This window comes from Equus quagga, chromosome 2, assembly GCF_021613505.1.
Source record: "Equus quagga isolate Etosha38 chromosome 2, UCLA_HA_Equagga_1.0, whole genome shotgun sequence".
Lineage (NCBI taxonomy): Eukaryota > Metazoa > Chordata > Mammalia > Perissodactyla > Equidae > Equus > Equus quagga.
Genome location: NC_060268.1, coordinates 39,675,158 through 39,688,277, shown reverse-complemented (window position 1 = coordinate 39,688,277; position 13,120 = coordinate 39,675,158). Strand labels below are relative to the sequence as shown.

Here is a 13,120-nt window from a genome sequence, read left to right as displayed (position 1 = left end):
AGACTCTACAGTAAGAAGGATGAAAAATAAATGACTAGAGAATCAGGAACTTGAATATCAATCTGAGAAACAGAAATCTGATTAGGAATGTAATTGGGATAACTTAGAACTTAGTAAAGGAGTGACCTAAAGAAAATAGCATTTAAAGAAACTAATTCTAAGTGTAATTCAGTACAGGATGTCTGGGAAGTAGATATTTAAGTTAAGGAGAGATTCACAATCCACACGTGACATGAAAAGATCGAGGGTTGAAGTGTGCTAATAAAGGATGAATTAAAACTGTGAAGGAAGAAAACAATAGGCACAACTACAAGGGATAAAGATCATTGTCATAAGACTGAAACTTGAAGAGGGAGCTTACTGTTAAAAAAAAATGAAGTTCAGTGGGGGAGACTATTTAACTCCCCATTTATAGGTTAATATTATGCTCAAGGTCGCAGAACTAGTAAATAACTGAACCAGAACTCAGGTGTTCAGACTCCAAAGCTTGTGTTAACCACTTCAGTTACTACCTTTCAAAAGTAATGGAAACAAGTTTCCAGACAATGTTACAGGAAAAAAAATCAGAAAGGCTTTAAGTCAACAGTTTCTATTTCTAGTGCATTATTGGCCTAATTTCTATGGCCTCATCCCTCTTCTTTCTCAGTAGCAGAATCTTTGAAAAATTTTTTAACCTGGGATTCGTGGATGGGCTTTTAAGACCCATTTATGCAGGATTCATGTTTGTGTGTCTATTTCTCTGGGGAGATAGGCTGTGTTGCCTTCTATCAAATTCACAAAGGGATCCTTGACCCATAAAGACCTCTACCCTAGAGAGAATAGCAGCTATCATTTATTAACCTCTTACACTTGCTGGGCACTGCTCTTAAGTGCTTTACATGCATTGCCACAATGAGTCCTCACAAGACCTCTAAGAGGTAGGAATGGTAATCTCCATTTACAGACAAGGAAACTGCGCACAAAAATGGGCTTACAGTCACTCAGCCAGCAGGTGGCAGAGCTAGAATGTAAATCCAGACAATTTGGTGCCTTAGCTCAAACTTCTAACCAGTTATACTGTGGGGGGAACATATTGGTATCTTCAGAACTATTTCCTTTAGCCATAACAGTGTTAAAAAAAAAGTTTTTTTAAATGCTTTTAGGAAGAGCAATTAGGAATAGCACAATCCCCAGTGTTTTACACTTTCTTACTTTACACCTCTACCATCACCTGCCAAACTACTCCTTTTGGCATGGAGCATTTCTATTAGAGAGGGCCTAACTGAATCTCACTTTAAATTTTTTCCTCTTCAAGTCTTTGAAAGCTCCCATGTTAACTGTATCTTCTCAAGGGGGTTGTAGTTCCCTCTCATAAACATTATCCTTTTAGTCACTAGTGTATTTTAGCTCAAATGAATAAAAGACTAGTAATGATTAAAATGAACCTCATGACAAATCATAGGAAAAGTCCTGTCAATATTTTCAACGGGGAAAATGGAAAAGGTGCGAAAGGCAGATTTCTGCTGGAGTGCTTCTTGATTTATGGACCTCTGCTTTATTCAGTTTATTAAATAAGAGCTGATGAAATGATTGCCCCCGCCAAAGTCACAGAAACACACTACCTATCTGAAAGAACAATTCCACTAGTTAGTTACAAAATTTAATTGTAAGGATCAAGCAGTGGTTATTGGTCAACCCAATCCACATTAATAGCTTTGAAGTGTGTGATGCTATTTTTTAAATAAAGGTGACAAATATTGATCAGATTCTTCTAATACTGTTCAGGATCTAAATAGACATGATTCTGGACATAGTTCAATACACAAGGCCAAGAGAATGACAGTGCAATCATCAATAATAAAACCAAAGGTGTAATTTTCCAAATCACTTTTAAACAGAATAAATTCTAGCTTTTTAAAAATCTACATAAATCTCAAAGCAATCTAACCATTTTTCTACCTGAGATCAAATAAGTTTCTTTTTTCCTATCTACACATAATTCTTGGTATTGAGGTAAATCTGAATTCACGTGATATACTTTGTCAAACTTTTCCAAAAATTTCTAAGCCCTGCTTTAGAGAGAAATTCTCATGTTACACATACATATTTACATAGTTTTTCTTCAAAGACTAACAAGAAATTTATGAGGTTAATAGGCCTGTAATGGGACCATGATACTACTACTAACATGAAAATAAAAACCATTCATTTATACACAGTATTCCTGTATGGTGCAATACGAAATGGGATCATAGAATCTATGTACATATATGAATCACCACCAAGAATTCAGAAATTAAGCTCAGTTTAAGAAAACTCATTCTATTCTTTTTTGGAGCAGAGGTTGCAAAGTTGTGACGTATAACAAAAATGTTGTGTTTAAAAGCTCCAAAACCGAATATTAGCCTAAATTGACAATAACTGCAACTTAAATTAAAAACTAAATCCAACTAGATCTTTACTGTGGCTATGCGACTTTGTTTCGTGGCCTGCAGGTTCTACTGAGGTAACAACCTCTTATCTCTGGCCTCTCCTTCTTGCACTCCCCCACCCTTGCCCCCAGCTTCCCTTTTCATGGCTGTCTTTGGCAATGCTTCCAAGTCTTGAAAGCAAAGGAACTTGCTAAAGTAAATGAGGAAGATGAAAAACAGCATTATCTGTGATGTATGAAAACCAATCTAAAAGTATGAACTGAGAAAGAAAATACTAGAAGGAAGGCTGAGCAGCAGTCTACCCTCAAGGGAAAAAGAAAATGTAAAAATAGGGGGCCTGTTACTCCTTGCCCTTCTTCCACATTATCTCCTGATTAGAAGAGTGTGGAACCAAAATTTTAAACTCTGAAAAGGCAACGATTTTGAAGGAGAAGCTACAGAAGTGAATAAATGATAGAAAAAAAAGTACAGCAGTAGCTTTAGCTGTCAATGAGTTTCTTTGCTCTGGCATTGGCATTGTCAATACGATCTTTGTTGGTGTCAGCCTAAAAAAAAAAAAAAGATATCACCATTACTTCACAAGGTAAGTTGCTCTAATAAAAGCTAAATTTCATACACTTGGAGTAAATCAACACACTGAGAAAATTCAGGAAACAGTTCAAGTCACATTAAAAAACTTTTGGGCAAGAACTGACAGAATATCAAATTCATCAGGAAAAACTTGAGAGTATCAATATGATGACATATGTGTAACAGAAGAACTTGCCAGTATTTTGTGAATTCTTAACGTTTTTTCATAGTTTAACATGTCTGAAACTGGGATGCATCTTATAGTCAATGGCACTTTAGATGCAAGAAAATCTAGGAATGCTCTTCTCTGCTACAGATCTGGACCTCATGGGAGTTCTCTGAACCGAATCATAGAATCCCCATCTGGAGTTACCCTAGGTCTAACCCAGAGAGACTGAAATAACTTCAGAGATACTGAAAAAACCATCCCCAATATCGCTGAAACAGATGTATTACCATCCACATCAACATCTGAATTAAAATGACAGGCAATATGTGGCCTAACCCATACAACAGCATTAAAAGCATCTTATTAACCATCATTTGCCTGAACGAAATCCATTTTAAGTGATTCAACAGAAAGCCAAGCTTAAAAACTCACCCCATCCTTCAAAGTACACTGAAATTTTCATGAGGTAACAATAAGAATGGCTTTTAGATCAGACACATCCGAACACCGAACACAATTTGACTTGCAGTGTCTTATATCACGTGAAGTGAAAAAAACAGCAATCACACTTTTTCATTACTAACAGGACTCTATTTTGTGTGTCTACTGCACACGAACCATTCTGCAGAAATGATTTTCACCTACTAACTTATGAGATGAGGACTCAGGAACTTACTAATTGGTTACTAGTTTATAAAACTCCGAAAGCTAACTCGCTCATTCAGGGGGAAAAAAGGGAAGTCCACACACAGGTTAGAGGAGATTCTAAACTTCGTGTATGAAATTTTAAATAAAATTACTTCCTTCCAATGTCTTGGTTTCAAAATGAACCAGCTGCCATGAGCAAGAGATAGGAGGACTAGGCTATTGTTTCTCAGTGTGTTAGAACTGTCGCCTCATCAAAACTATAAGACCTGTGAAGACAGGATCTTATCCTATTGTTCTCCTCCAAAGTATCTAGCACAGATGTCTATTACTAAAACACTGTACTGGATATCTCATTTTCCTGTGGCACTAAGAAGCTTTTACCTTTTCTGTGATCCGGCCTATCTGTCGATTTTGAGCCTCAATCTCGTTGCCCATGTCCAGGGCCATGTTTTTTAGGTTTCCCAGTATACTGCCCACTTGAGTCAGGTTCTCTTCCATTTCATCTTCTCTGGCATCATTAGTTATACTATCACAAAAAGATAGTACTTTTTGGTGAATTATACAAATGGACTAAGTCTGGATTTAGTTTTCATAAAAACAAGTAACCAAAATGACTCTCAGCAAGCATAAGACCCAAGGGAGTGTGGGTTACCATTCTAGGAAAACATTGTATAGAAACAATTGAAAAACTGATCAAAGAGAGCACCATGTCTAAAAGCCGTGTAAAAGATTAAGAAACAACTCTAGAACCAGTGGTTCTCAAAGTGTGATTCCCACCATCACCTGGGCACTTGTTAGACATGAAAACATGCTGATTCTCACACTCCACTCCAGATCTACTGAATCTGAGTCTGAAAACAGATTCAAGCAATCTGTGTTTTAATAAGTCTCCCAGGTGATTCCGATGCATGCTTAAGTTTAAAGAACCCTGCTCTAAAACAGAAGTTGCCAGGCCAGCCCAGTGGCCTAGTGGTTAAGTTTGGCACACTCCACTTTGGTGGCCTGGGTTTGGTTCCCAGGCGTGGACCTACACCACTGTCTGTCAGTGGCCATGCTGTGATGGTGGCTCATATACAAAATAGAGGAAGACTGCCAACATATGTTAGCTCAGGGCGAATCTTCCTCACCAAAAAAAAAAATTAAATATGAATAAATAAATAAAATAAAACAGAGGTTGCAAAACTCTGGCCCAAAGGCCAAATCTGGCCTGCCATCTGATTCTGTAAGTAAGATTTTAGTCAAACACAGCAATGCTCATTCGTTTACCTATTGTTTATGGCTGCTTTCACCCTACAAGAGCAGAGTTGATTAGCTGTGACAGAGGCTGTGTGGCCTGCAAAATCTGAAACATTTATTATCTGACCCTTTAGATATTCTTATAGGGATCTGGCCAACCCCTGGTCTAGATGATACATTTTAAAACACATTTTCCTATTTACAGAAGTAAAATATGCTTGCTTCAGTAATTTGAAAAGTACTAAAAAATAGAAAGAAAAGTTGATCCATCACTGAAGGTCAACAACCACAGTCAACATTTTGTCAGAAGGCAGATTTTTAAATGCATTTTTAAAATGGAATAAATGTTATTTCTAATTGATGAGTTAGGGTTCACGTATAACTACACCCATCCTCCTGAGTGAGCCATTCATTTAAGAAAGAGGTAAAACTATTGGGAGGAGTTGGCATACCGTTTAATGTATCCACCGCTGGCTGCTCCTGTGGGTGCTTGCTGAGGCTGACCGTTTGTCACTCGGCCTGGCTGCTTAGATACTACGTTGCTAGGAGAGTTGTCTCCGCCATCTCCCCATGTTGCCTTATAGGCCTTACTAGACTCAAAGTTCTTTGTCCTGTATAAGAGTCAGGAGTTCCGGGGAATACCAAGAAGCAGGAGAGAGAGAGAGTTGTAGTTATCAGTGCTTGTTACCTTGAGGATGACCCTAGCACCCTTATTATAAAAGCTACCTACAGTCAGATCTAGACTGTCTATACTATCATCTGTCACAATATGGCATAGGAAAAAGATGAACTGTGTAAGCTCACTGACATTAAAATTGTTTTTTTGAGATTAAAATACTTCCACCAAATTTTCACTAAGCAGTTGGCAAGTAGCAAAATGCAATTATTTCATTTTTCAGGTTCCCCTAGCCTCTGACACTATCCAGAAAAGGGGTTAATGGATGCCAGGAAAAAAAATTCCTTAGGAAAGGTGTTCTGGGATGCCTTAAGAGGTTCCTTGGAGACATTTAGAAGTTGATGAAAGCTGGAAGAGTAAGAAGCCTAAGTGGGCGACACTTAGACCCCAGCAGCCCACTTACTTGAACCAGAGTAGTTCTAGCAGATCAGATTTTTAAAGTTAGATTTTGCATTAAATTTTTAAAAAGAGTTTCTTACGAAAAAAACAAACGTCATGAAGGAAAGGCATGAATTATTGAATTATTTCCAAATTGAATAGCCAATGAATAACTACGTTGGCCATACCTCTGCCAGTTACAAATCCTTGGGTTTAAGGGTTTTTCATTTAAGAGCTTACTTTTCCTCCTCTTAAAAAAAATAATCTTAAATCTAGACCTCTTAAAAATAAAAGCACATGCTTTAGATGTAACTGATACAGCCAAAAACCAGCCAAAGACAGAATTTTATCATGGGATTTACTATTCAAATTGATATAAATGGCAAGAAAAAGAGCCTAGTAAAGTGACTTTTAAATAGCTATTACAAAAAAACAAAACTTTTTTACTGATTATTTGGCTAGGTACAGTTTTTCTTCATACAATTTTAGTTTTTTTCTATAAATAAAAATAAAGTTAGTGTATGGCTACAATATTGGTCTCTGATTTATTCCACTTAGTATGACAGTGAGGAAGTTTTGAAATTGCAAAAGCAGAGGAAAGATTTTATGAAAACAGTGGCTCCTTCCTAAATATACATGTGAAGACTCATTTTTGGCAAACCAAGAATTGGATCTTAGACCTTAATCATGAATGCCACAGAAATAGTACTACTACTTTTTTGTAGAGGCACGGGAAAGGTAAACTGATCCATGAACACTGAAGAGCTAGTTCTCAAAGTGCCTTTCTTGGCTCCACTTTAAGTTCTCACAATTCAGTTCCTATTTATGCTATTATGTTTTACTCATTAATTAACCTATTTATTAATAAGCTATGTTAAATTATCTCCTGGAACAAGGTGGGATAGATACATTTTTAAAATAAATATTTACATGTAATTATCTATTAGTTTGGTGAAACCTATTTACGTACTGTATCCTTTGTTAATAAGATAGTTCTCAGGCAAAATTCTAAAGCAGAGGAATAGTTAGTAAACAAAATAAACAACATAGTTTATCAGAAAGTGAACAACTAGAAGTATTAATAGAAGTAATGTAAGATAAGTGGGGCTTTTATCAGGATGTCAGATTGTAGAACAGGTCAAAGAGTGAGGGCTGGAATTCAAAAGTCACTAATTCCTAAAACACCATGTTTCTGAGAGTCTTAGTACATAAAGACGGAGAGGACTTGTGGGCTCTTGGTCTGTCAAGGGATATATACATGCTCCAACCTCCTTCTCAACCTTAAGAGATAATATTTGAAAGTCTTTAAACTTTTGAGAATTCTTCCTTCCACGGTTAGATATAAGGGGTGTAAGATGCAAACGAATTATTTTAACATGATATTGTGAATGAGGTTCAATTAAAGCATAGTCTATAAACAAAGAATCAGACTGGTTACCAAACTCTTCTCCCTTGAAGATGTTCTTTCAATATCAAGGGAAGAAGGTACAAAAAGCTGACTTTGATTTTTTTTTTACAGTTTTGCATTTGTCATTGTTTACTTTCAAATGGGTTGGGGAAAAAAAAACTACTTTTTTTTCATGCAGTTATGACATGTTCTGCATGTTTATGAAGAAAGTGATTTTTAAATGCTCTTGATTTCCTGTCTTCATCCTCATGTCTCTTTCAGCACCTCCACTGTAGGTAACGCCTTCTGGTTGCTCAAGATCCACTTGCCATTACCCTGGAGCTTCTCCCACCAAATTGGAACATCCTTTAAAGTTACCTGTTTTTAAGAGCACTGTCAGGCAGCTGCCTATCTAATAAAAATAATACTGATTTTAATCTAATCTAATCTCATCTAACCATAAAGGGTCTTAAAGGTAATAGTTCCAAAACTTAACTGAACACCAGAGTGACCTGGATGTTTTTAAACACACAGATGCACAGGCTACACTCTGAAGATTCTGCTTCAATATGTATGGGGTAGAGCCTGGGCATCTTTTGTTGTTATTACTGTTTTATTTAAATTCAACAGATCATTTAGCTACCCAGCAGGGAAGAGAAACACTGTTCTAAGGGACTTCCAATCTCTTATAAGAAATATTTTAGATTATTCTGGGGTCTACCTTAGTATTTCTACATACCGAGACACTGAGGAATTAATCTGGAGGAAGCAAAGGTACACACCAGGATTTTTTTCAAAAAAGCCACAAGATTTGTAGTAAATTGACTTGAATCCAAATCCTAGACCTGTCACCCAGTAGCTGTAGAACCTTAAGCAAACTTCCATCTCTCAGCATCCTTCTCCTTATATGTAAAACTAAGATAATAACAATACTTAACACTTCACAGGGCTATCAAAATATTGTTGATAATGGTTGTAAAACTGCTTTGTAAAGCATTAGACAAATATTTTTATTCTTTGGCTTTAACCTCAATCTGATCCTTAGTTAACAGTCCACACCTTTAAGTGTACAGATCACTAATTGGCTCATTAACATTCCCCAGCTTTGAGATCTACAGGTAGCCGAACATAGTTGGAATATGGCTACATAAAAATCAGCTAGGCGCAGGTTGTTTTGGTCCACAGTAAGAAAGAAATGATTCTGATCTGTGACAGAACTCTTTTGCATAATAAAATTTATAGCACCTCTAGGAAGAAATTAGACTTCATGATAAAATGCTTAAGCAAATTAGTGATAGATTTTAATGCAATCAAGAACTCCATTTGGAAAGTTAGATTTACCTCTGTCACTTCTGAGGAGTCAACCGTTTTTTATTTTATGTATGTATTTATTTTTTTGAGGAAGATTAGCCCTGAGCTAACATCTGCTGCCAATCCTCCTCTTTTTGCTGAGGAAGACTGGCCCTGAGCTAACATCCATGCCCATCTTTCTCTACTTTATATGTGGGATGCCTACCACAGCATGGCTTGCCAGGCAGCGCCATGTCCGCACCCAGGATCCAGACCGGCGAACCCTGGCTGCCGAAGCAAAACGTGCGAACTTAATTGCTGTGACACCGGGCCGGCCCCCATGAGGAGTCAATCTTTAACTATCACGTTTTTTTCCCCATATAAATATCATTCAAAAATAGCAAGTTTGAAATAGGAGTTGAAATATCCCTAAATCAATTTAAGAAGCTGCTGTAAAAGCAGAAAACAAGAAGTATCAGGACATGAACAGAATAACTTTAACAACTTCTTTTCCTAGTTTTGGTTGTCAATATTAGTCCTAACCGAGTAAGAACAGCAAAAACAAAGCCCAGTATTAGCTATAATTCTTTCATATCAAGGAGAAATGGGATCACATAAATACCAATTATAATGAGTAAGTACGTGTGTATGTGTGTGTTTATCAGGCTATGGGAAAGAAGAAAAAGGAGGGCAAGACACAAAAGGTAGAAATCAAACACTTAATTTGCTAACATTTAACCATGGTCTCTTCATGGTTTCCATAAGATCCAAAATTAGGAGTCAAATATGATAAACAGCAGGCTGACTAAAGGGTTAAATTTTATAAAAAATTAAGATTAGTTAGCTCCGTATTAATTCAACATGAAACCATAGCAAGCTAACACATGACATCATAGGACTTATGGAACAGATTATAACATATATAATGAGGGAAAACCCTTATTTTAAAAAAAAGAAGGCATTAGATATGGTAACATTTTAAATTTATATCCCACCTTGTTCCAAATGGCATTTAAGATGACTAGATAGGCAATTAATTCCTCAATTTGGTAGTGGCCTAAATCCTGAAAACTGGAAGGGAGCAAGGAAATTTAATAGAAGATAGGATACTCAAATCAAAGCCCTATGGAGAGAGCTGGATTTAGCCTGAATTCCATTACCTTTGAACAGAATTAGAATTCAGCAATTCTCTACAAAGATCAACCTATTTAAAAGTTCTTAGGAAACTTTAGCAGTGTTTTTATTTTTATAATCTTAGATGTTATTTAGCAAAAACTTATTTATCAGAGTCTTTAGTAAAAGGGTGATATTATAAATTGAGATTCCTTTGTCAAGTCCATCTTGTGGCAGACAGCACCCATACAAGAATAAATTCACTTCACATTACACACCACAGCACAGTTTTTAAGACAGTCTTCACCACTCACAAATCCATGCACATGCAAAGAAAAGCCATTTGAAGCATCACCTTTAGATAGCAGGTTAACAGCCCAAACTGCGCCAACAAGACTGCATCTTAAAGTTCCCTTTGATCAGTTACTGAGCCCGGCTTCTGATGTTAAATCTTCATTTTTAGTAAGCAGATTAGAAAGGAAGAGATTAGGCGAGAGAATGAAATGCAGAAAATAGTGAATGCCAGTCAAACAGAACAGAAGCAGGTTTAGAGTTTTCAAAACATAACACAATTAAATTCCTGCCTGGTTTCATAGAAACAACCAACATCTGAGAATCTAGACAAAAAGAAAAACAAGAAGACTAATTAAACCAGAGCACACTTCATTTTTCCTAAGAATGTCTGTGTGATGATTTTCTTTCCTAAAACCATGAAAATTAATACGAAGGGAAGGCAAATACAAATGGAGGGGTTGTTAAATTTCCTCACTCTTTCCTTGGTGATTACAGATTTCTCTTAATTACTTCTATTTTAGTTTTTATTTACGTTTTAATTTTTAAAAATCCTTTTACATGTCTAACTCTCCCATCAGCCAACAAGTTTCTAAAGGACATTTAATCAACAACTGTTTATTAAGCACCTACTATGTATCAGGTGTCTGTTTTTAAATTCTAGTAGTCCTTTAAAAAGAATTAGCTAAAGTTAAAATTCCCTTCTAATATAGGGTACCATTAAGTAAAGGTATTTCCATGCCTTATTAAAAACAGATTTGCTGACCTGGCTTCAGTGAAGACTACTGAACAAAAGAAATCTCACGTGATTATCACGTGAGGCAAAAAAAATTATGACAAATAAAACAGCGCAGGGCTATGCCTTCTTCGTCTTTGTATCTCCAGTGACTGGGATGGAGGGAGCACTCAACTGTTGAATAAAATATAACTCAGTATTTATTTTAACTAATCAGAGCTGAATATTTACACCTCAATATAACATAAGAGTGGAATAGTATAAAACCTGTGACACCAATTTTGAACTTCTCCAGTATAAGTGGTCCAGAAATAACAATTTGTCTTCAAACTATGTGCCATTAGGTTTGACATTATAAACACAGACTGAAGAGAGAAGACCCTGTCTGAGCATGGTTAAACTGGGACACTGGGCAGTTTACTAGTCTGAGACTTCCCATTTTAAGTCAAATGACAAGTTATAAAGTTCCTGACAAAGATAGGATTTTTAATAAGGATCTGTGCTATTTTGCCTTTAGGAATCAAATAGCAGCAAGCTAACAATGACATTTATTCACAATTTTTAAGTTTAATCCTGGTAGTCTGTTTTTAAATTCTAGTAGTCCTTTAAAAAGAATTAGCTAAAGTTAAAATTCCCTTCTAATATAGGGTACCATTAAGTAAAGGTATTTCCATGCCTTATTAAAAACAGATTTGCTGACCTGGCTCCAGTGAAGACTACTGAACAAAAGAAATCTCAAAGAACAAATCTACTCAAGAAATTTTCTATACAGCAACACATCTAACTACAGCAACAAAAAGATTCAGTCTTTTCTTGCCAAAGTCAAGCAATGTAGCATATAGTGAAAAGCTAGGGCTCTGCCTGGTTTTGAACCTCAGCTCTTCCACTTGCTAGTGTAGCCTCTTTGTGCCTCTATTTCCCCATGTGTAAAATGGTGATAATAAGAGACTCTCTCTCATAATAAGGGTATTGTTAGGATTAAATTTAAAGTGTTCAGAATAGTAAGAGCCTAAATTAATATACAGGCCCATAACTCTTATCCAAATCTTTGGATCCGAGACATTTTGAGCTGTACCACATAATCAGATACATCAACATTTCTGCAGTGAAACAAATTAACATTTACACTAAGTGTGATAAAGATTATAAATAGCTTCAGTTCAGTTTACATTTTGCAACCTAATTAACGAATTGTGGCACCACATTATGGAAAAAACCAAGCAACCAACCTTGCTTTTCAGAGGTTTTTAGATTTCTGAATGGCAGATAAGAGACTGTGGACCTGAGTTGTTATTACTACTACCAGAATTAGCACTAGCCTTATATGAAAGACTGAGATCCTGTGTCTGCCTTTGAGAAGCTCATGTTATGGCTATTTATATGATAAGCCTAACTGAAACACAGATTAGCAGATAAGATTAGAAAGATTAAGACACTGGCAGGAATGGTACCAGACAGAGCTGAGAACAAGAGATACCATAGAGGCCAAGGATTCAATGATATAAAGAAGAGATAGGCGGAAGGAAGGCAATTAAATCAGATATCTTTAAACTGGAATATTACTCTCTTCTCTTCAGGGAACAACTGTTCTGTTATTAGAGTCCCTTGATTCTATCTGTTAAGAAGTGCCTTCTCCTCTTGACCCTTTGAGAAACAGTTCTGCTGAGGTTAGAGGCTGAAGGCTGATTCAGGACCATACTCAACCTTCACTCTTACTAGTATCCAAGAAAATCTTGCCTATGCTTGGCTGAGATACACAAAAAGAAATAAAATTAATACTTCTGTAGCTCTATTTCCCACTTTCTATGCTATTAGATCACCTTCCTGTTGATAAACCCGACTCAGAGCTTATTTTGCTCTAGGTTCTAGGTAGGACTTCCTCCTCCTTGATCTTTTCCTGATTTCTAATCTCAAGGAAATGCATTTACTTTTTCTCCTTTGCACTCTTCCAAGAGGGTACACAAAACACAGGAGAAAAGCAAAAGGAAGTTTGCAAAACACAGTTAAGAGTTTGGATTAAAAAATCTGTGCATTTCTAACTTGTTTGCTCAAAGCAATCTCCTAAAACTTGATTGAACAAGTCACAGTTACTAAAATATGCACTTTTGGAGAGTCAACCAAGGTCTAAACAGGTCAACAGACTTGTCTTAGAACAGGAAACCAATGAACAAGACTAGGAAGAACACTGTCGAATCTTCTTTTGCTCAAAACAAAC

At 36.3% G+C, this 13,120-nt stretch overlaps 1 protein-coding gene across 2 annotated transcripts in view; it reads right to left on the bottom strand.

Moving 5' to 3' along the window:
* Positions 1 to 1,626: 1,626 nt before the first annotated feature.
* The window catches only part of SNAP23 (synaptosome associated protein 23), a 30,255-nt gene continuing 18,761 nt past the window's right edge, over positions 1,627 to 13,120 (bottom strand). The window contains exons 6-9 of one of the 2 annotated variants that reach the window (XM_046649868.1): positions 10,463 to 10,495; positions 5,487 to 5,645; positions 4,180 to 4,324; positions 1,627 to 2,956 (exon numbers count right to left, since the gene is read on the bottom strand). In XM_046649868.1, coding sequence (XP_046505824.1) covers positions 2,891 to 2,956; positions 4,180 to 4,324; positions 5,487 to 5,645; positions 10,463 to 10,495 — 403 coding nt within the window. In that variant the 3' untranslated portion in view covers positions 1,627 to 2,890. The remainder of the gene's footprint in view (positions 2,957 to 4,179; positions 4,325 to 5,486; positions 5,646 to 10,462; positions 10,496 to 13,120) is intronic. The other variant, XM_046649879.1, reaches the window with a different exon arrangement.